The sequence below is a fragment of the Staurois parvus genome, unplaced genomic scaffold, assembly GCF_062004578.1.
Source record: "Staurois parvus isolate SC_StPar_1 unplaced genomic scaffold, SC_StPar_1.0 ptg000394l, whole genome shotgun sequence".
Lineage (NCBI taxonomy): Eukaryota > Metazoa > Chordata > Amphibia > Anura > Ranidae > Staurois > Staurois parvus.
Window position 1 is genome coordinate 3,052,085 of NW_028318190.1, and position 22,318 is coordinate 3,074,402.

The 22,318-nt window shown below is 41.0% G+C and overlaps 1 protein-coding gene across 3 annotated transcripts in view; it reads right to left on the bottom strand.

Annotated features, from left to right (window-relative positions):
* Positions 1–22,318, bottom strand: part of WDTC1 (WD and tetratricopeptide repeats 1) — a 60,915-nt gene that overhangs the window by 33,818 nt on the left and 4,779 nt on the right. For all 3 annotated transcript variants that reach the window (XM_089686245.1, XM_089686247.1, XM_089686246.1), the window contains exons 3-4: positions 13,806–13,889; positions 8,920–8,966 (exon numbers count right to left, since the gene is read on the bottom strand). In XM_089686245.1, the coding sequence (XP_089542371.1) occupies positions 8,920–8,966; positions 13,806–13,889 (131 nt within the window). The remainder of the gene's footprint in view (positions 1–8,919; positions 8,967–13,805; positions 13,890–22,318) is intronic.

Consider the following 22,318-nt stretch of genomic DNA (forward strand, 5'->3'; position numbering starts at 1 on the left):
GAAACTCCTCTCTCATTCCTCCTCCTCCTCCACTATTTCATCATTGGTGCCTTTTCCCCCTAGTGGTCAACTGCCAGTTCTCATGTTCTGCAACCCCATCTTCCTTTCCCCCTTCTCCCCATCCTGGGACCTCTATTCTCCATAATGCCAGTCTCTTGCAGAAGTCTCTCAAATCTTCTGGGAATCTCAGCTTTGCAGAGCGGCTGTCTTTCCATCCTATCAAATATGCTGGGAATCCCCAGCTGTACTGTACGTTGTGTTTCCTCATTTGTTCCAATAATGGTTTCAGTGCTCTTCTTCTAGTTAATGTTTCCGTTGATATATCAGCAAAAATCTGTAGGTTTGCTTCTCCATAATTTATTACTGATCTTCCTTCTACTTTCTTCCATATCGCCATTTTGTTTCTGTAATGGTGGAAACGTATAATCACATCTCTGGGATTGTCTCTTCCATTTCCGCTTCCCTGGGGTCTTCCTATTCTGTGTATTCTATCGATTTTCAACTGCGCTGTTGTTGGCCTGTCCATCAATGTAATAAACAATTTCTCCATTGTCTCCATCAGACCTTCTCCTTGCGCCATCTCTGGTAGCCCCCGGATCCTCAGATTACACCTTAGATCTCTATTCTCCTGATCTTCCAATTTATATAGCAGGCCCCTTTGATCTTTTATCATTTCTTCCATCTGCTTTTCTAATTTTGTTATCTCTTGGGTATGTTTATCTATTTTCCCTTCAGTCTCCTCTACTATGCCAAAATCTGCCCCAGATCTCTGTGTATTATCGCCATTTCCTGTTTTAAGGTTCTTTCCAGTCTCATAAACATGTCTGCTATATCCAATTTAGTTAATATCTGCGGGGACTTTCCTTGCTCTTCAGGGTTCTCGATGGCCAGCTCGTTCTCTGTATCTTCAGCTTGTGTGTTCTGACTAGTATTAGCTATTCCCATAGACAATCTAGATTGTTCCCCACTGACATCTTCCATCTTCCATCTTTTGCTCGTTCCTTGTTGCTTCTCGGGGGTTTGCCCTCCATACCTTTATCTTGTATAGGTATATATTTTTTAATTGAACTTGATTGGAGCGGCTTAGGCCCTCCCCCTTTTGCTGTTTTCTTTTTCATGGTGTTGTAGTGTTTTCTGTTATTTTTTCACTTTCTAATTTTTTCCAGGTTTTCCTGGTCTTGGGGGTTACTTCAACTGATACAGAATTTTTTTCCTTATTTTCCAATCAAGGGGTCGCATTTACTGAGCAGCACTAGCTTTGGACCCCATTAGGAGTAGTGTCCCCAAAGTCCTTCCCAGGGGTCTACAGGTTCTCTTCCGTAGACTAAATCTTAGTTTTTTCTCCTCCTCCTCCTTTACCCCCTAGGGTGCCCCCCCCCAAAACAACACAAGTCCATTTAAAAAACTTTTTCAAGGTTTCTCAAGTCTCTATACACCAACCTCCGGTCTTCTTTCTTCAATGGGGTCTCACCTGCAACCAGGCTCTCAGGGTGCCTCCACTCTTGTCACTGCTCCCTGATGCCCCCCCGGCAGGCTCCACAGCGAGTTAATTATTCAGTGAAACCTCTCCAATGAAATTCTGTGGGTCCTTGGGGATCCTGGGCAGGCCAGGATGTATGTGTCTCCCTCTCCTGTGTTCGGGAGGCCACTTGTCAGGCCTCCCAGTACAGCTTCTCAGTACTGCTTTGCGGCTGCGGTCACATGACCACCCGGGCTTCCAATACTCAGGGCTTCGGCGGTGTCTGCCTATCCTCCTGTTGCTCTCCACCAGCTCATCCCTCCACATGGCAGCACAGCGGCCCAAGGACCGTCAGCTTAGCCCGGCCTATCCAGGTAAACACTGGGGCCCCAGGTGGAATCGCGGCCCCATGTTCCTACGCTATTTCTAATTTTCCTATATAGCTCTTTTATCCACTGCATCATTCTAGGCTAGATTCCTAATATTCTCAGTGTATTGATCATAAAACCCCAATCTACGCTATCAAAGGCCTTTTCAGTGACAACCGACAGAAAGATTCCCGGAACCTCTCCTTTTTCTTTTTTTTGCAGAATAAGTAAGGTTCTTTAACCATTATCTTTTCCCACTCTACCCAGGATGAATACCACTTGGTCTAAGTGTATCCAGTCGGACATCAGCTCTTTCAGCTTTGTCACCAATACCTTTGCATACAGTTTTGTATCAGTATTCAACAAAGATATAGGTCTGTAGCTGGTACACTGAGACCATTCTTTCCCTTCCTTGGGTATAACTGTAATATATGCCTGTAGCGACTCCTCCCTCATCTTAGTCTCCTCTCCCAGTGCACTCATATAAATACACAGTTTAGGGGCTAATTGTTATTTAAACTTCTTATAGTATCCCACTGTGAATCCATCTTGTCCTAGGCTCTTCCCTATAGCTGTGCCCTTTAATGCTATGTTGACTTCTTCAATTGATATTGGGATATCTAAAGCTGTTAATCTAGCTGGATCCAAATCTAGGCATACCGGGCTTGTTCAAATAAATCAACCTCTTCTTCCTTCTCTCTTATTGTGATTCATTCTGATGTTTACCTTCTGACCCATATAGCCTACTATAAAATCTCTGAAATGTGCTGGCGATGTCAGTGGTTGAATATACCATCTCTCCTTTTTCATCCTTAATGCTATCTAAAAAGTTCTTCGATTTCTTTTCCTTCAACTTCTTCAATAAGTATTTTCCTGGTTTATTCCCCCACCAATATCTTTCCTTCGAAACCCCATTTAAAATTTTCCTTGTTTCTTGTTCCTCTCTTTTTAATATTAACTCTTGTTGTAACTCTATATTTATCTTCTATTTATGTAATTGTTCTAACTTATACAGTTCTTTCATTAATATCCTAAGTCTTTTTCAACGCTCTCTATTTATCTCCGCCCCTATTGCTATCAGTATGCCCCTAATATAGGCCTTATGTGCTTCCCATACTGTGGGGATAGAAACTTCCTCACTCGTTTATCCTAAAGTATAGATCTATTTCCGGTTTTACTCTTATTTCCGCTTTGGGATTTTGTAAGATGGTCTCATTTAATCTCCACATATTTATTTTACTCTGCTAACTTCCAAACCGTAGTCTCATTGTGACAGGGGCATGGTCCGATATAGATATTACATCTATATTAGTTTTTATCAAAGACTCCAAGAGTCTATGTTCAATTAACATATAATCCAGTCTTGAATACATCCTGTGCGCCACAGAGAAGAAGATATAGTCCCTTTCCTCTGGAAGGTCAACCCTCCAAGCATCCATCAACTGGCATTGACGTAGCTTTTTTTTAAAAAATATTCCTTAGACTCCTATCTCCCTCTCTCCTGGCGCACGAAGAGGCATCCATCCCTGGGTCCATGCAAAAATTTAAATCACCTGTCACAATCACACTACCTTTTTTTAAAGTATGTAAGTTTTGCCAAAATTCCTTCTAAGTATAACGTCGGATTTTTATTAGGGCATTATATATTTTCTAGTGTACACGCTCTTTCCTGCAGATTTCCTCTTAGGAATAAATAGCGGCCAGTGGGATTTATCAGCTTTTCAGCCAGAAAATTTTAATTTTTTTCCAAAAACTATCACCACTCCCTTTGCTCATCTTATTGGAGAGTCCGCATAATACCAGGTTGGCAAGAATTTAGAGTATAACTTAGTATTTGAATCCTGGGATATACGCATCTCCTGAAGAAACACCACTTCTATAGATTGTTGGTGTATTTCCTTTTAAACCTTGTATCTTTTTTGTTGGAGTATTTAATCCTTTTACGTTATGTCAAAGTTAACTGTGTTCCTTCCTCCCATTTTAACAGTTTTCCTTCATGTATCCTTTCTAGGGGTAGAAGCAAGCAGCCTTTTGAAATATGTAGACCTTCCCTTTCTGCCCCTCCTCCCCCATCCACCCTCCTTCCCTCACCACCCTTCAAGGACCCCCCTACCTATATTTTGGTCCTTGAATCAACTGTGACCCACAGCCACAGTTGATTCCTTCTTCTGGGTAAGGCTCTGAACACACACGCCCATTCAGACCCTGGTCTCCCATATTGGGTCTGAGAGTTAGCCGCATGTTTGGCCTACCTACTACCCGCTGTGGTGCACCACCTTCTTCCCCCACCTGCTCCGTCTTCTTCATGACCATTCTCTTGCCTAACACAAATTTTACTAACCCTTGGGACACCATATAACCTATCTTCAGAAGAAGGGGATTTTACCTCAGAAACATTACCGGACGTACGCACCATGGGAAACGGACATGGCATCATGGGAAACGGTGAGAGAGAAGGGAAAAAAAAAATTAAGAGGGGTAGGAGACACCCCATTTGGGTCCTCCACCTCTCTCTCACCTCCCCTCTACCCCACTGTCCCCCCCTATCCGCCTATCTCTTTTTAGTGACTCTTTGCCATTTCTCCTCAGCTGATCTTATATGCTTTCTCTTCTAAAGACCACCCATTAATTTTTAAAGTCTGTAATTCTAATTTTTCACAAGTCATTTAGATCTTCTGGAAATCTCAATATCGTCGATTTCCCATCCTTCCACCCAGTCAAGCATGCCAGGAATAACCAGTTATAGTGGATATTTTTGTTCTTCATCTGATCTAGCAGTGGTTTCAGTAATCTTCTTCTAGCTAGAGTCTGCTGCAAAATATCTGCAAAGATTTGCACTTTCATCTCCCCGAACTTTATATCTGGCATCCCGCAAAGCTTTTTCCAAATGATTTCACTGTCTTCATAATGGTGGAATCTTACTATCACGTCCCTAGGGATATCTGGTGAAAGATTTTGAGATCTTCTTATCCTATGCACTCTATCTTCAATTGCTCTGTTTCTCTTCTCTCCATTATTGGGTTAAACAATCTTCTCATAGTGTCCTTTAGGTGTTCTCCTTGAGCCATTTCTGGTATCATCTGGTATCATCCTTAAATTGTTCCTTCGATCTCTATTTTCCTGATCTCCTAGTTCATAAGATAACAGTCTCTGCTCTCTTTTCATTTCCTCCATTTGCTCTTCTAGCTTGTTGATTTCTTGTGCTTGTTGCTCCAGCTTCCCTTCTGTCTCCTGTACTCGTGACAAAACTTGTCCCATATCGCAGTGTAACACCGCCATTTCGCTTATTATAGTATTTTCTAATTTTACAAACATATCAGCAATTTCTGCTTTTGTGGGCATTTGAGGCCTTAATTCTTGCTCCTCCATGGTTTTTTCCTCTCTCTCCAGCTTTGAAATTTCTTTCAGCTGGTTTCCTCCCGATGCCTCAAAAGACAATCTCCCTTGACCTCCTAGACCGCTTTCCTCTCCTTGACTTTCTGAGGCTTCTACTTCCTGTAGAGGCAAGTATTTTTTATCACACTTGTATTTAAATTCGACTGGGGAGTTTTCACTCCCCCTCCTTTAACAGATCAACTCTTCATACTTCTCAGGATATATATGGAAGATTATGCAGCGAAGTGCAGGTTTACTTTTCAAACGGAGTCCTTGGTACACTATCCCGTCCACCTCTGAGATCTTTGAGATCCCCAAAATACCAGTACTGTATCTCCGTGTCTCCCAGCCTCCAAAGTAGTGCACAAGGGTTCAGCTTTGGGGATTTATAGCCTCCCCCGGCCACTCACACACTCCTATGTGCCGTTCCCACTGGCCGCCATCAATAGTTCTTCCTTTACTCCCTGGATCAGGCTGGCTTCCTTTAGCATTGGGGGGTCCCAAACCTGGTGGTCCTTGTCCCAAGTCTCTGCTTTGCTGCTCTTAGTCGACAGTTACGGTGCTCTCCTCCTATGTCTCCTATTACAAACTGTCATTGTCCATGCTCTGCTCTCAGCAAAGCCTCTGCCGCACTGAAGTGGAGGTATGGGCTTGGGGTCCGTTCAGGAAGGAACAGGAAGGCTCCGTCCTCCCGGTTCCGGCACTCAACTCCCAGGCTCCACTGCCTGGTCACCTGACCTGTCACTCGGGTCCTCCTGATCATCCGCTCCTCCCCCGGGTCCCTCTCCTCCTGATAGCAGGCGGCAGCCTCCCGGCACTTCACCGCCTGCACAGCTCTCTCCGCTCCTCGGGACCACTGGCCACACCGGACCTCCCGCACCCAGGACTCCCAGCAGCTACACAGGCAAGCTGCACGGACAGGCACACAGCAGTGTCAGGTAAGCACCATTTTCGGCGGGTGCAGGAGCTCCTAAGCCATGCTGCTGAAGAGCCTTCCCCCAACAAAGTGAGGTATGGTGTTTTGGTGATGTGCAGTGTTGTTTTTTGCGCCAAACATATCTTTTGGAATTATGGCCAAAAAGTTCAGAACACATTTTCTCACATGCTTTTGGTAGACTTCAGATGTGTTTTTGCAAAATGTAGCTGGGCTTGGATGTTTTTCTTTGTAAGAAAAGGCTTCCATCTTGCCACTCTACCCCATAGCCCAGACATATGAAGAATACAGGAGATTGTTGTTACATGTACCAAACAGCCAGTACTTGCCAGATATTCCTGCAGCTCCTTTAATGTTACCGTAGGCCTCTTGGCAGCCTCCCAGACCACTTTTCTTCTAGTCTTTTCATCAATTTTGGAGGGACATCCAGTTCTTTGTAATGGCACTGTTGCGCCATATTTTCTCCACTTGATGACTGTCTTCACTGTGTTCCATGGTATATCCAATGCCTTAGAAATTCTTTTGTACCCTTCTCCTGACTGATGCCTTTTAACAATGAGATACCTCTGATGCTTTGGAAGATCTCTGCGGACCATGGCTTTTGCTGCAGGATGCGACTAAGAAAATGTCAGGAAAGACCTACCAGAACAGCTGAACTTTATTTGGGTAAATTAGAGGTACTTTAAATGATGGCAGGAGTGTACTGACTCCTATTTAACATGATTTTGAATGAGATTGTTTAATTCTGAACACAGCTACATCCCCAGTTACAAGAGGGTGTGCACACTTATTCAACCACATTATTTTAGCTTTTTATGTTTACTTCTCCCCCCCCCCCCCCCAAAAAGATTTCAGATTGTTTTTCAATTGAGTTGTACAGTTTATAGGTCACATTAAAAGGTGGAAAAAGTTCTGAAATGATTTATCTTTGTCTCATTTTTTTTACATCACAGAAACCTGACATTTTAACAGGGTTGTGTAGACTTTTTATATCCACTGTAGCTACCCCATAAACTTCCCAGAAAATAGAACAAAACTAACAATATTACATAGATAACTTCTGCTAAAAGACCTTAACATACACATGTGAAGTTATATTGTATGTAACTGTACAGCAATCAAATTGAATATTATGAGAATGAACTTACAAAAAGCAAGACAGAGATACATAGGCTAATGCACTCCCAAGTCATAATCCCACCCTCAGGGTGAGCATGGAAGCATATACAGTGCATCCAGAAAGTATTGTTTTCTATCCTTTGTGCTGTCCCTCCTCTTGCTGGTTTCCTTACTTTTTGCTTTAGGGATGAATGACATATGTGATAGGGATTAGTCTCCTTTCCAGTAGATGTATGTTCCTATGCTCACCCTGAGGGCGGGGTTCTGACTTGGATGTGTGTTTGCCCCCCCATTCTCTATCTTACTTTGTGTAAGTCAATCCTCCCAATATTCAATTTATTTGATTGCTGTACAGTTACATATAACCTCAATGTTTACCATTTATTATTATTACCCTTATCTAGGTTTATTCCACTTAGAAGTAATGGTGATGCCTTCCTTCTCCTCCTGAGGAAGCAAACATTTTCCATGAAACATACTGAGAACTTGAGAAACAGCAAGAATACCCCCAACCATTTTGCATAATTTCTTTCTGCTTATGGAATTATTGTTTAATTTATTTACATATTTATCTGTGTTTATACATTGGGGGATCCTCCTGCTCTGATAGTGGGGTACATCTCTCTTTTTTTTAAAGAAATTATGTGTATGTTAAGGTCTTAACAGAAGTAGTCTATGTAATAGTTTGCTTGTTTTATTCTACTTCCAGAGAAGGTTATGGGATAACGATAAAGTATGTACTTATTTACAATATTTTCTATTGTGCCATTGCCGACTTCTCATTCTGCAAATTCTGGTTGACTGGTTGTCATGTTCTCCCTTACTTGATTCAATACTATGAGTCACTAACCCAGAGAAACCATGCAAATAACCTTTGATCTGACATTCTTGCTATGCATATGCATTCCTGATATATGACCTATTCCCCATATGCACACTTGTTGCCAGGGAACTAGCATGTTTTTAATCACCTTTTTATCACTTTGCCCTCATCTCATCCCCTCCCCCAGCAAGATAAACTCACCCTTCAGCACTCCCTCACCACATACCTACTCTATCAGAGCCCTTACTCTGTTGAGCTAATGGACTGAGGCTTCTGTGTATGGGAGAGCATGTGACCTACTCTGTATGACAGTGCTCAGGCCTGAACCGCCAATTGTCAGCCCAAACACTGTAATGTGAAGGGCAACGATGATATCCACCCAGGTAAGCTGCAACACTGATACTTACTCAGGGTGTACTTCTGCAGGCAGGGGGTGAGCAAGCATGGCTGGGCGAGTATACCTTGCTGGAGGGTGGCCCATCAGGAAGCACTTTCACTCTGCCTTAAATGGGCAGGAGATGCTTCATTTTAACCGCATTGTCACACATTTTGCATGTGTTTTAGGGGAGTTTTAACTGCATTTGCAAGGGGGGAAATATTGTGAGAGCAGATTCATGCATGCGGACGTTCTCTTGGAAGGAATGCAGTGCCCACAATGAACAGTCAAAGCAAAGTAAAAATGTCGATATCATTGTCCAAACATGTACATTTCAAAATACAGAAACTGATGTTTCTGTGATTATTGTGGAAATTATGAATGGAAATGTAAGGTCCTTCATATGACAGATAAAACAAAAGAGGAACACAGAAAGTAACACATTAATTTGCACAAAATACTTACTCCCCCTTCTCGTTCCATTCCAGGCAGTTGACACAGCCAGTATGACCCTATATAAGATTATAGAAACATCAGCAAACAGATTTTAATGCAAATGGAGAACAGCGCAGCAACATAAAAATATAGTAGGTGCAACATTTGTTGAACACAGTAGATGTATATTTTTCAGCTTTTGTGACCATTTTTAATTTTTTTCGCTTTTTTCATTCTACTAAAGTACCTTACACATTACAACCAGATTATGCAGTATCTGCAAAATTCCCATTAAGTTGCCCATGCACTTTACATTCAGACAATCTCTTTTATTTACCCACATTATTAATATTATTATACAGTATTTATAAAGCGCTAACAGTTCGCTCAGCGCTGTACATTTCAATGGATACACAAAATTATTTTACATTTTTATACAGTTAAAGCTCAACTCTGATTATTTTTTTCCCCATGGAGTGGGGCTGTGCCTGCACTGCAAGGGTCAACTGCTTGTTTTTCTAGGGTGAGCGCAAAGTTTATAACCGTGCTCCTCTATGGTCCTGCACTGGCCTGTTCCTGTCTATGATGCATGCCGACACCAGGAACTGTCCATTTACAAGACCGCTGGACAGTATGGGTAATGGACCGGTCTTGTGAGGTGAGGATTGGCGGATAAGGCAAGTACAGTGCCTTACAAAAGTATTCATACCCCTTGAAATTTTCCACATTTTGTCATGTTACAACCAAAAACGTAAATGTATTTTATTGGGATTTTATGTGATAGATCAGCGGTCTACAAACTGAGGACCGGGGGCCAGATGTGGCCCTTTGCTTGACTTTATCTTGGGGCACTATTTCAACAACTGTCACCAGTGATGGAACACCATTCCCTCTACTGACACCATCAATGGGGCATTACAATTCTCATTGGTATCAACAATGGAGCACTATTCTTCTCACTGATCTCAACAATGGGGCACTATTCCTCCTATTAAAACTGATGGGGCACTGATGCCAGGGCTTTTCTACTCCCATTGGTCACAGTCAAGCCCCCCTAAAGTCTGAAGTACAGCAAACTGGCCCTTTGATTACAAAGTTTGGAGACCCCTCTGATAGACCAAAACAAAGTGGCACACAATTGTGAAGTGGAAGGAAAATGATAAATGGTTTTCAACATTTTTTACAAATAAATATCTGAAGAGTGTGGCGTGCATTTGTATTTAGCCCCCTTTAATCTGATACCCCTAACTAAAATCTAATAGAACCAATTGCCTTCAGAATTCGCCTAATTAGTAAATAGAGTCTACCTGTGTGTAATTTAATCTCAGTATAAATACAGCTGTTCTGTGAAGCCCTCAGATGTTTGTTAGAAAACATTAGTGAACAAACAGCATCATGAAGGCCAGGGAACATACCAGACAGGGTCAGGGATAAAGTTGTGGAGAAGTTTAAAGCAGGGTTAGGTTACAAAAAAAATATCCCAAGCTTTGAACATCTCACGGAGCACTGTTCAATCCATCATTCGAAAATGAAAAGAGTATGGCACAACTGCAAACCTACCAAGACATGGCCGTCCACCTAAACTAACAGGCCAGATAAAGACAGCATTAATCAGAGAAGCAGCCAAGAGGCCCATGGTAACTCTGGAGGAGCTGCCGAGATCCACAGCTCAGGTGGGAGAATCTGTCTACAGGACATCTATTAGTCGTGCACTCCACAAATCTGGCCTTTATGGAAAAGTGGCAAGAAGAAAGTCATTGTTGAAAGAAAGCTCAGAAGAAGTCCTGTTTGCAGTTTGCAAGAAGCCATGTGGGGGACACAGCAAACATATGGAAGAAGGTGCTCTGGTCAGATGAGACCAAAATTTAACTTTTTGGCCTAAAAGTAAAACGCTATGTGTGGCGGAAAACTAACATTGCACATCACCCTGAACACACCATCCGCACCGAGAACAATGGTAGTGGCAGCATCATGTTGTGAGGATGCTTTTCTTCAGCAGGGACAAGGAAGCTGGTCAGAGTTGATGGGAAGATGGATGGAGCCAAATACAGGGCGAACTTAGAAGAAAACCTGTTAGAGTCTGCAAAAGACTTGAGAATGGGGTGGAGGTCCGCCTTCCAGCAGGACAATGACCCTAAACATACAGCCACAAAGCACTGACTTGGGTCCTGAATACAAATGCATGCCACGCTTTTCAGATACTTATTTGTAAAAAATTTTGAAAACCATTTATCATTTTCCTTCCACTTCATGATTATGTGCCACTTTGTGTTGGTCTCTCACATAAAATCCCAATAAAATACATTTATATTTTTGGTTGTAACATGACAAAATGTGGAAAATTTCAAGGGGAATGAATACTTTTTCAAGGCACTGTATATCTCCGCTGTCCTCTACCCTTGAGTAAAACAAGCAGTTAACCAGTACAGCCCCACTGCTCTGGAAAAAAAAACTCTGCCCGGAGTTTAGCTTTAAGTAAAGTCCTGAACTATACATTTGTTGACAAACCTAAAGGAGACTCTGCAATCAGAATGTACTCTGCTGGTTAGACCAAGGCAAGATTTTCACATTTTATTAAGGAAGGCTGTATATTTTTTGATCCCATCATCACTCTAAACCAGATATAAAACTTTAAACTCTTATGACTCCTTTGAATAACAAATTACTTTATAACTGTCAGTGCATTTTCCCATGGGAGTCCAGTGACTACTACTACAGGTCCTTTGCACACAGTGTATATACTGTATATGGGCATCATGCTAATTTACATTTTTTCAATGTAACTTATAGGTGCATTTGCCAACAAATGTATCTCATCAGAATTTCCTCAAATCTGTCTGGAGAGAAATGTGGAGGTTTATATTGCAGACCTCTTGGATATTTTGAAGCATCCACTGGTTTCTAACAACTCCTGGCATTTCCAGCTGTGAGATCTACTGCTTGGGTTACTGCATATTATTATTATTTATTTCAGGTATTTATATAGTGCCGTCAATTTCCACAGCGCTTTTACATACAGTATATATTGTACATTCACATCACTCCCTAACCCTCAAGGGCTGTACAATCTAAAGTCCCTAACTCACATTCATACATATACAGTGGGGATCGAAAGTTTGGGCACTCCAGCTAAAAATTTGTATTAATGTGCATAAAGAAGCCAAGGAAAGATGGAAAAATCTCCAAAACAGATTAGACATTCTTATAATATGTCAACAAAAGTTAGATTTTATTTCCATCATTTACACTTTCAAAATAACAGAAAACAAAAAAATGGCGTCTGCAAAAGTTTGGGCACCCTGCAGAACTTATAGCATGCACTGCCCCCTTTGCCAAGCTGAGACCTGCTAGTGTCATGGATTGTTCTCAATCATCGTCTAGGAAGACCAGGTTATGTCAATCTCAAAGGTTTTAAATGCCCAGACTCATCTGACCTTGCCCCAACAATCAGCACCATGGGTTCTTCTAAGCAGTTGTCTAGAAAACTGAAACTGAAAATAGTTGACGCTCACAAAGCTGGAGAAGGCTATAAGAAGATAGCAAAGCGTTTTCAGATGTCAATATCCTCTGTTCGGAATGTAATTAAGAAATGGCAGTCATCAGGAACAGTGGAAGTTAAAGCAAGATCTGGAAGACCAAGAAAAATATCAGACAGAACAGCTCGCAGGATTGTGAGAAAAACAATTCAAAACCCACGTTTGACTGCACGATCCCTCCAGAAAGATCTGGCAGACACTGGAGTTGTGGTACACTATTCCACTATAAAGAGATACTTGTACAAATATGGTCTTCATGGAAGAGTCATCAGAAGAAAACCTCTTCTACGTCCTCACCACAAAAATCATCGTTTGAACTTTGCAAATGAACATATAGACAAGCCTGATGCATTTTGGAAACAAGTTCTGTGGACCGATGAGGTTAAAATTGAACTTTTTGGCTGGAATGAGCAAAGGTACGTTCGGAGAAGAAGGGGCACAGAATTTAATGAAAAGAACCTCTGTCCAACTGTTAAGCATGGGGTTGGATCAATCATGCTTTGGGGTTGTGTTGCAGCCAGTGGCACAGGGAACATCTCACGAGTAGAAGGAAAAATGGATTCAATAAAATTTCAGCAAATTTTGGATGGTAACTTGATGCCATCTGTGAAAAAGCTGAAGTTAAAGAGAGGATGGCTTCTACAACTGGATAATGATCCTAAACACACCTCGAAATCCACGGGGGATTACATCAAGAGGCGTAAACTGAAGGTTTTGCCATGGCCTTCACAATCTCCTGACCTCAACATAATTGAAAATCTATGGATAGACCTTAAAAGAGCAGTGCGTGACAGACAGCCCAGAAATCTCAAAGAAAGATCTGAAAGTGTAAATGATGGAAATAAAATCTAACTTTTGTTGACATATTATAAGAATGTCTAATCTGTAATTTGATGCCTTTTAGAGATTTTTCCATCTTTCCTTGGCTTCTTTATGCACATTAATACAAATTTTTTGCTGGGGTGCCCAAACTTTTGATCCCCACTGTACATACTAGGGCCAATTTAGACAGGAGCCAATTAGCCTACCAGCATGTCTTTGGAGTGTGGGAGGAAACCAGAGTACTCGGAGGAAACCCACGCAGTCACAGGGAGAACATGCAAACTCCAGGCAGGTGGTGCTGTGGCTGGGATTCAAAACAACGACCCTAGTACTGCCAGGCGGAAGTGCTAACCATTTATGTTCCCTACTTTAGGATCGTCATCATTCCTCTCCATTAATCCCTCTAACCAAACTATTTTGAATAGGTTCATCACTGACACAGTTTGAAATTAATTTGTAACACACATTTATTCAGTGAGTAAAGACTTGAAAAATAATAAAAAGGGTCTTCTTGCCAGTGTCATGCAGCATCCACAGAAAAATTTCCAGACAGAGTACCTGTAGTTCTGCCTCTAGTCCAAGACGACGAATTAAAGGATCTGTTACATGATGACGTCTCTGAAAGCTTCTAGCTTTCCTTTCCTAGGACAGAAACAATACTTTTAAGTGATTTCTAATTTATATTTTTGCATAATACAAAAACAACCTGATAAACTTAAAAGGGAATCTGCCAAGGTAAGAATGTTCAACCTGTCATTGCAGAATAGCTTTTGAAGCTGCAGGTTCCTAAGTTTCAATCTAATTATGGCTTTGTTGCTTTATAACTTACTGACCCAAACGAACATGTTCACATAAAGTTTTCCTACAAGCAATATGCACATGCTTCTCCAGGTCAATAATTTGAGTATTGAAGGAAGAATAAAGATGACAGCTCTCATATATGCATCTTTTTCTCTTGGTTGGTTCCTTTAACATCGGTATTAAACCCAAAACCAAAAATGTAATGTATTACAGCCTACAAATTCTTAGATATGATGGCAACATTATTTTTTTCCCCTGTGTTTTCAACTGGTGCTCTGGTCAGTAACACACCTCCTGTATTACTATGGATGAATGAGCACAGGGGGCACCTTTGAACAGCAGTATTGTCAGTGTGGGAGGAGGAGAGTGTTAGATGGACTAGCAGATTTAGATCAAATTGAAGCCAAACTCCAGATAACACTTTATAAGCAGTAAACAGCAAAAATGTATTTTTCCTTTTGAGATAAAGGTTTTATATAAATATATAAAAACTGATCATTGTAAGCACCCCTATCAGTGGTAACTAGTTTGTGTCATCCCTTGTTGAGCACTTGTTCTTTTGAAAAACAACAGTTACTGGCTGGATCATCAGGTGAAAATAAAATAAAGTCTAAAAACATATTTGCTTTTGGGTTTAATACCACTTTAAATATGATCATTATGCAAAGGTTACATTAAATCAAAGTGCAAGAATTTTTACATGACTTGAAGGAACGTGTGATAAAACTACTCTGTGTATCATATGCAATAACTGGGCTGTGTAAATGTTAATATAGGGAAGTTGAGAAGCATTTGTGAGCATCTGGGGAGCGGTTTTCTGCACAAAGAAATTTTCCAGTATGGTAACAAAATGTATCTGCTTTATTGATCACCAAACCTCTGTCACCTGACCTCCATTTGTTTATTAGTTGTCTTGAGTAGCAGATTGTGGCTATTTTGATAACCTAAACAAGGAAGACCAGATCTTTCACTGAGAATGATCGTAAATATAATGAATGTACTATATTTTCAAGGAATTTTTAATTGCAAAGTAATTAAATGTATCACTGACCACCAACAAATAATATAATTATACACACAGAGTTGGCGGTAGGTTGTGTTGGTCCGTTTGATCATAATTTTAAAAACAAGTTGAAATTGCTAGAAAACTGACTCATGTAAGGGTCCATTCACACCAGCCATTGCTTTTTAACATGTGGCTGGTGTGCGGTATGGTCTGTGGAAATAACTGCTCTGTACTGCTCCATTTCTTTTTTTTTGAAGAGTTCAGTTGGCTGATGCGCAGTGTGAGGCAGTGCCCTACTCTTTTTCAGTGCACAGTGCCCTCACAACAACGTGACAGTATGGTGTGAATCGGGCACATAGCCTACAGCTGACAAAAACTGGGCAAATATATCCTCAATTTTTGTGAAAGATCTGCTCAACACTTCAATGATCAGTCTGTCATGAAAGCCACAGTGGTATAATAATCCGTAGCAGCCAAGAGTTCTGTAACCCATCTAAGAGACATTCATCAAAGAATTTTCATCTCTTCATCAATCTCAAATTGCTCGATCATCACTAGGAAATATTTAATTATCTGCATTAGTAACAAAATGCATTATTGGTTTTATCTGTAAAGGAAAGGCACTTTAGGTCATTTCTGCTGATAACTGATATAGCCATGAGCTGTTGTCAGCTTCTGAATCCAAGAAGTCAAACAAATGAGACTCAAGATTGAATGCAGAGGGTAGCAGGTGTATTTTTTTTTTCTTATTTACTCCTCACAAAAGATGGCCAAATCTAATGCTACTTATAAACTGAGGGTGTCATTAAAATGCAAAAAAAGATCCTTTTTCAGTGTATTTTATTTCCAATACTCATAGCAATTTATGGAAACAAAAAAAAATAATAATTTCTGAGGTTTAGCTACAAATCAGATATGTAAAGCTGAAGTTTAGCTAACACATTTTCTTCTCTACATTACTTACCTGTGGTGTAGTATGTCCTATGATGTGCAGGTTGCTGGATTTTGTAGAAATCTTTACTCCAAGGTTGACCTGCTCTCTTCCTGCTGCTGAATCTCCTGCACTATGTGGTTAACAGCTCTGGATCTCTGGGTTCAGCTACACTAAAGATTATTCGACGGGGAGGACATGATCCCTCCATTAAGAAACGTTCTTTCGCTGATTACACTGCCTGTAACACAAACTGTGAAAGGGAAAAAAAAACCCTGTGCCAGATATTCAGGTGCAGGAAGAGGACAAGGCAGCCTTGCAGTGAAGAGTTCTACAGAATCCAGCAGCCTGCATGTCACGGGACATATGACAGCAACTAAAGCTGTCTTGTCATAATTCAGAGATCTCCTTCTTCTTCTTGTTCACACTTACTTTGTTATCTCAAGGATTCTAATTAGGCCTTCTAATTGTTATGTTAGGACTATAGAATGATTAGTCTATATCAGTGTTTCTCAACCTGTTTTAGGTCAAGGCACCCTTTAAAATGATGCACAATCTCAAGGAACCCTACTCTAAAATGTAAAAAACTAAAAGTTTTACATAATGTAGCAACGTCCATACACGTAGGACACCTAACATTGGAGGTGATTTATTCTTCCAAAGGAAATACGTCTTTGCACACTGGTACTGACTAATATTCCAGCATTTCTTCTTTCTCAGTTTCTCTCCATCATTCAGCTAATGTGAGCCCAATGCTGATAAAGGAGGCGGGGAGGGACAAACAAGTATGCTATGCTCCTTATCAACTGAAGACATCATTGGTTGTTGAGAAGCTGGCAGCTGGAAGATTGTAATGGTACACCTGCGGCTCAGTGTAATGAAAAGGCAGGTTTCATCCATCCGCTAGCTTGTATACAATTTTTGGCCAATTTTTAGGCATTTTGCCAAGGCACCCCTGCAGAAATCTAAACGCACCCCAGGGTGCCTGGGTAGTCTGCCTGAAAAGGGCTGGTCTATATGTAGTGCAGAATAGGAGATGGGTCTGAAAAGTTTAGCAAAATAAAACTGGGCAGGCTGGCATCACTCATTCCACAAAAATGCTGTGTTTTCAGCACACAACAGGACTTGGGAGTTTATTTCTGGCAAATTCATGAGTATTCCTCTGTACTTGCAGGTTCTTTAAAGGAATAAAATATGGGGAAAATTCTCTGTATTGCAAAGAGGCCCTGAAATGTTTTTTCTTTCTTTCCTTTCCCTGTCAACACCTGCTGGAACTGCAATTTTCCCTCCTGATATAGATGGAGCTGGCAGTGTCTGCCAGTGTGACTTGTCTACTCCCCTAAATTCTAACAAATATTCTGTTTGACAGAATATTTCTGCTCATAGCCCTGCTGCCCAAATGTGCTTGGATCAAGCATGCATATCCTACTACCTTTTAATGCCTATACTTAGTCTTCCGAAGTTTGGACACCTTTCAGCTATCCTCTATTATGATACATATTGCCCTGTGTGACTATACTACATACATGAGTTCTCTAAGGGAATGATCTGATGTTTCTAAAATAATCTTATACACCATGTCCTGTCACTCCAATGTACAAAACAGAACAGGACAGATTTTTAAAGAGAAAACAGAGGGGCTACATACAGTGGCTTACATACAGTACTGCAATTATCAGTTTCTTAGAGGACAATAGTGAATACCTCAGGTAGTCAAAGCTTTTAGTAATAATTCAAGAAGTCTTCTAAATTACATCAAACCCAAACCTGATCAAAATACAAATACTGTACACTTGCCACTGTCAAAGTGAGTATCACAGAGTGAGCTGGCAGAGGTGTGATCCTTTTGAGAACATATAGATGACTTATCCCGATTGTCGCTAGGGAAATCTTCCTATCTATAACCGCTGTCAATGATCATCAAGATAATTACCTCAGATTAAAAGGGTATTCTGATTTCATGCAGGTAAGACTTAACCCACAAACTTACACTGACAGGAGAAGGAAAGCAAAGAACTAACAGCCAAAAAGAACCACGCACATGTAAATAGCAAATATGTCTGCCTCTATGCACACATATATTTATAAATAGTACACAGAAACTAGGATAGTTAAAATATTTACACTCATTTATAACAATTAAGTATACACCCGTGTAAGGGATGTGTTTGCCTGCACGGGATGCACAGGTGTTCTGTGGATCGGCATACAAGCAGTCCCATTCATGTCAATGGGACACAGCGGCTGCATAGACATCTGTGCAGGTGTGGATGCGTGACTGTGCAGCCACTGCATCCCAATTAACATGAATGGGATTGCCTACATGTGGATGCATGAAACACCTGTGCATCCCGTGCAGGCAAAACACTGCCCTCACACAGGTGTACACTTAAATAGGTACGTGTGATTAAGGCCTTACTTACACATTCATACACAGTAAATATCTAAAATAAGGAAAAGAACTCCAAAGTTTTTATAATTGTGAAGACATACCATTCAGGGATAGGTGTTTGATCTGTTATTCTCTTTCACTGTCAGTTCAGTGTCAGGCGTAAGGCCCCCATGGAGGCTGACCTATCTCCTGCCTGAGCTGTAGGCTTATAATACACATGTTGTCCTAATTTCAGGAGCAAGGCAAAACTGTCAAAGTTTGTGAGCGCCGATTTATAATGGAGATTTGACATCACTATCAGCTCTCTGTTATACTCACTAGGGTACATGCTAGATTGCACACACTGCAGCCCACATTTAATGACTCATTCATAAAATGCAGGCTGCAGTGTGCAGCCTGTGGTGTCCTATGGAGTCCTGTCTAATTAGCGCAGTACAGAGAGTTTTGCGATTGTAGGAAAGACAGTCATGTGAATGACAGGTCATGTGGCCAGGCTTTCCTCCTGGCTATTTATTTATCCTTGTGACTTCCTGTGATTTTGTAACTAAACCCCGCTACCCTCTACGGCCAAGAGGGGTGCCATTTTAGCCTCGGTTTAGATCTGCAGCTGCCATTGTGTTGCACAAGTGATCACCTATGACACAAGCCATGAATGTTCTGCTGTGGCTGCTAGTGGCTTGAATGGAACATTTTTTCAGACAGCTGAATTGGTGGGTTTAGAGCCACTTTAAATTATAGCAAACGAAAAGGTGGATAATTTAGGCAGTTACAGAATCTGGCATTTTGCATTAACTATTCATTTCTATGTTTACCTGTAATTCACATTCCATATTTAATTAGATTAATTCCCATTAACATCAAAATGTTCTATGCACATTACAACAACGATAAATCTGATTTTTAATTGGCATGATCAAATCATCATATTTATGAGATTACAGATCTAACTGAAAGAGGATTTATTTTAATGCAAGAAAAATGCATTTCAAAATACCTAAGAAAGGAGATGAAAAAGAAACAAACAGTCTGACCAAACTGGGAGGTTTCTTTACTTATCCAAGTAGCTGTCACAACTCTAAATAATGTGAGCTGGGTACTTGAATCAAAATGATTTACAAAAGGGGTTGATAGTATTCACATAATAAATTGTGTAAAATATTCACTTCGATTATCCACTCATATAAGTAAACAGCTTGAGGTGATTGTGGCCAGATTAGTGTACTTGCTTGTCCTGAAAAATGTATACTAGTGCAAATAAAAACATATCACTGTCAGTTTCTATCAGAGGTAAATAGGAACTTCTTTTCACATAATTGAATAGCTGAAGTTCATATTCTCACACTTTAGTATTTCAGCTTCGGTGACTTGAATAAATGAAGAAGTCCAGACTTTACTACAGATTGTTTTGGACATTATTTATGATACCCTCAAGATTTCAGTTTAGATGCCCCAGATCTTTCAGGACCCTAAAAAGCCTCATGTATATAAAAATGTACAGGAATACCTCGGTTTATGAATTTTATTAGTTCTGTAGGACTTTTCGTATAGCGAAAAATTTGTAAACCGAAACGCCATATGAATGCATTGAAACCAATTAATCCATTCCTGAGGTCAGAAAAAAGTAAACGCTACTAAAATACCACATGAGTTATTTTATCAAGTCATGCAGTATTTTAGCAGTGACAACCATGTGTTAATGTTTCAGCTGTCAGCGGGGTTACAGACTGACAGCTGAATGTAAAAGAATTGCCGGCAATTCAAAAAATAATCTTAAAAAAACGGCGTGAGGTCCCCCCTCTCATCCATACCAAGCCCTTCAAGGTCTGGTATGGATTTTGACAAGAACTCCCACACCAAAAATGGCGTGGGGTCCCCCCCCAAAATCCATACCAGACTCTTATCCGAGCATGCAGCCCAGCAGGTCAGGAAAGGAGGGGGGGGGGGACGAGCGAGCGCCCCCCCCTCCTAAACCATACCAGGCCACATGCCCTCAACATGGGGGGAGTGCTTTGGGGCAGGGGGGGGCTCCCCCCAAAGCACCTTGTCCCCATATTGATGGGGACAAGGGCCTCTTCCCCACAAACCTGGCCGGTGGTTGTTGGGGTCTGCGGGAAGGGGGCTTATCGGAATCTGGAAGCCCCCTTTAACAAGGGTGCCCCCAGATCCCAGCCCCCCCCATGTGAATGAGTATGGAGTACATGGTACCCTGGTACCCTTACTCATTCACAAAAAAACAAAAATTGTAGTGTGAAAAAAGACAGGACACGGTCCTTTATTTTAAGTCCTTTATTAAAAGAAAAAACTAAAAGAATGTCCCCCGCAGTAGATCCAATGTCAATCAATATGCCCACTGTCACCGCCACTGGTGCCGCTGACCCGAAAAAGAATTTTAAAAAATTTGCTGCTTTTGAGGTGGCTTGACAGTTCTTAAATATGTAAGGGGCGGGGCCACCCAGGGGCATCACCGGAGTGCCTCCGCCCCATGTGACATTAATGTCACATGGGGTGGGGTCACATGCATGATGTCCAGAGGTGGCCTTGCTCCTTACATATTTAAGAACTGTCAAGCTACCGGAGCAGGCAGACGGCAGGAGCCATTGTCGGAAGCAGAGCCTTTTTTTTTTTTTAGTCTTTTTTTTGGGTCGGTGGTGACGGTGGGCATCGTGATTGACGTTGGATCTACTGCGGGGACATTCTTTTAGTTTTTTCTTTTAATAAAGGACTTGTCAAAGACCGTGTCCTGTCTTTTTTCACACTACAATTTTTGTTTTTTGTGAATGAGTAGGGGTACCATGTATCCCATACTCATTCACATGGGGGAGGGGGGGGCAGGATCTGGGGGCTCCCTTGTTAAAGGGGGCGTCCAGATTCCGACAAGCCCCCTGCCCACAGACCCTCACAGGGAAGAGACCCTTGTCCCTATCAACATGGGGACAAGGTGCTTTGGGGGGGCATGTGGCCTGGTATGGTTCCGGAGGGGACCCCCTCACGCCATTTTTTTTTAATTTTGGTGTCAGAGTTCCCCTCATAATCCATACTAGACCCGAAGGGCTTGGTATGGATGGGAGGGGTGACTCCACGCTTTGTTTTATTTATTATGGCGCCAGTTTTTAAATGTAATTACCGCTTTTTTTTCCCTTCACTATAGCTCAGAAATTCAGCTGTCACTTTCCCTCCAGCTAAAAGAAAGAAAGTGTTCTTTTAGTTTATTTCCTGTGAGTTAAGAGAAACAATGTTTCCTTTCAGTTTCTTAAAAGAAACAAAAAGTTTCCATTAACTCTGGGAAAAGTGACAGCTAATTCTGTGAGCTATAGTGAAGAAAAAAAAAGCCAGCAATTGCATTTAAAAATCGGCACCGACATCAACTCGATATTGCGAAAAATTTTTTTTAAAAATTCGTAAACCGAGGCATTATTTTCAATTATTTTCCTAAACTGAAAATTACATTAACCGAGGCGTTTGTAAACCAAAGTATTACTGTAATAAAAAGCACATTTGCGAATTTCCCCATAAAACTATCTGTCCATTTACAGGAATTCAGCTTTCTACGATCTGGTACCATGGTTCAGCATAAGTAAAAATTTGTGGCCGCATATTTGCGTACCAAAACTAAACAAACGTGCCTAGAGTGCGCGTCACTATATTTTTGACTTTTTGCTATTAAACATGTCCAGTAAAAAAATTTTAAAAATCAAATTCCATCATAAAATTAGGCCAAAATGTATTCTGCTACATGTCTTTGCTAAACAAAATCCCAATACGCGTAAATTAATTGGTTTACGTGAAATTTATAGCGTCTACAAATGGCGGAATATATACTGGAATTTTTTTTTTTTTTTAATCCTAGTAATGGTGGTGATCAGTGACTTATGGCGGGACTGCGGCAAGCATTCTGACACTGGGGGGAAACTGACTGTCACTGACATCCCCGGTGACACCAA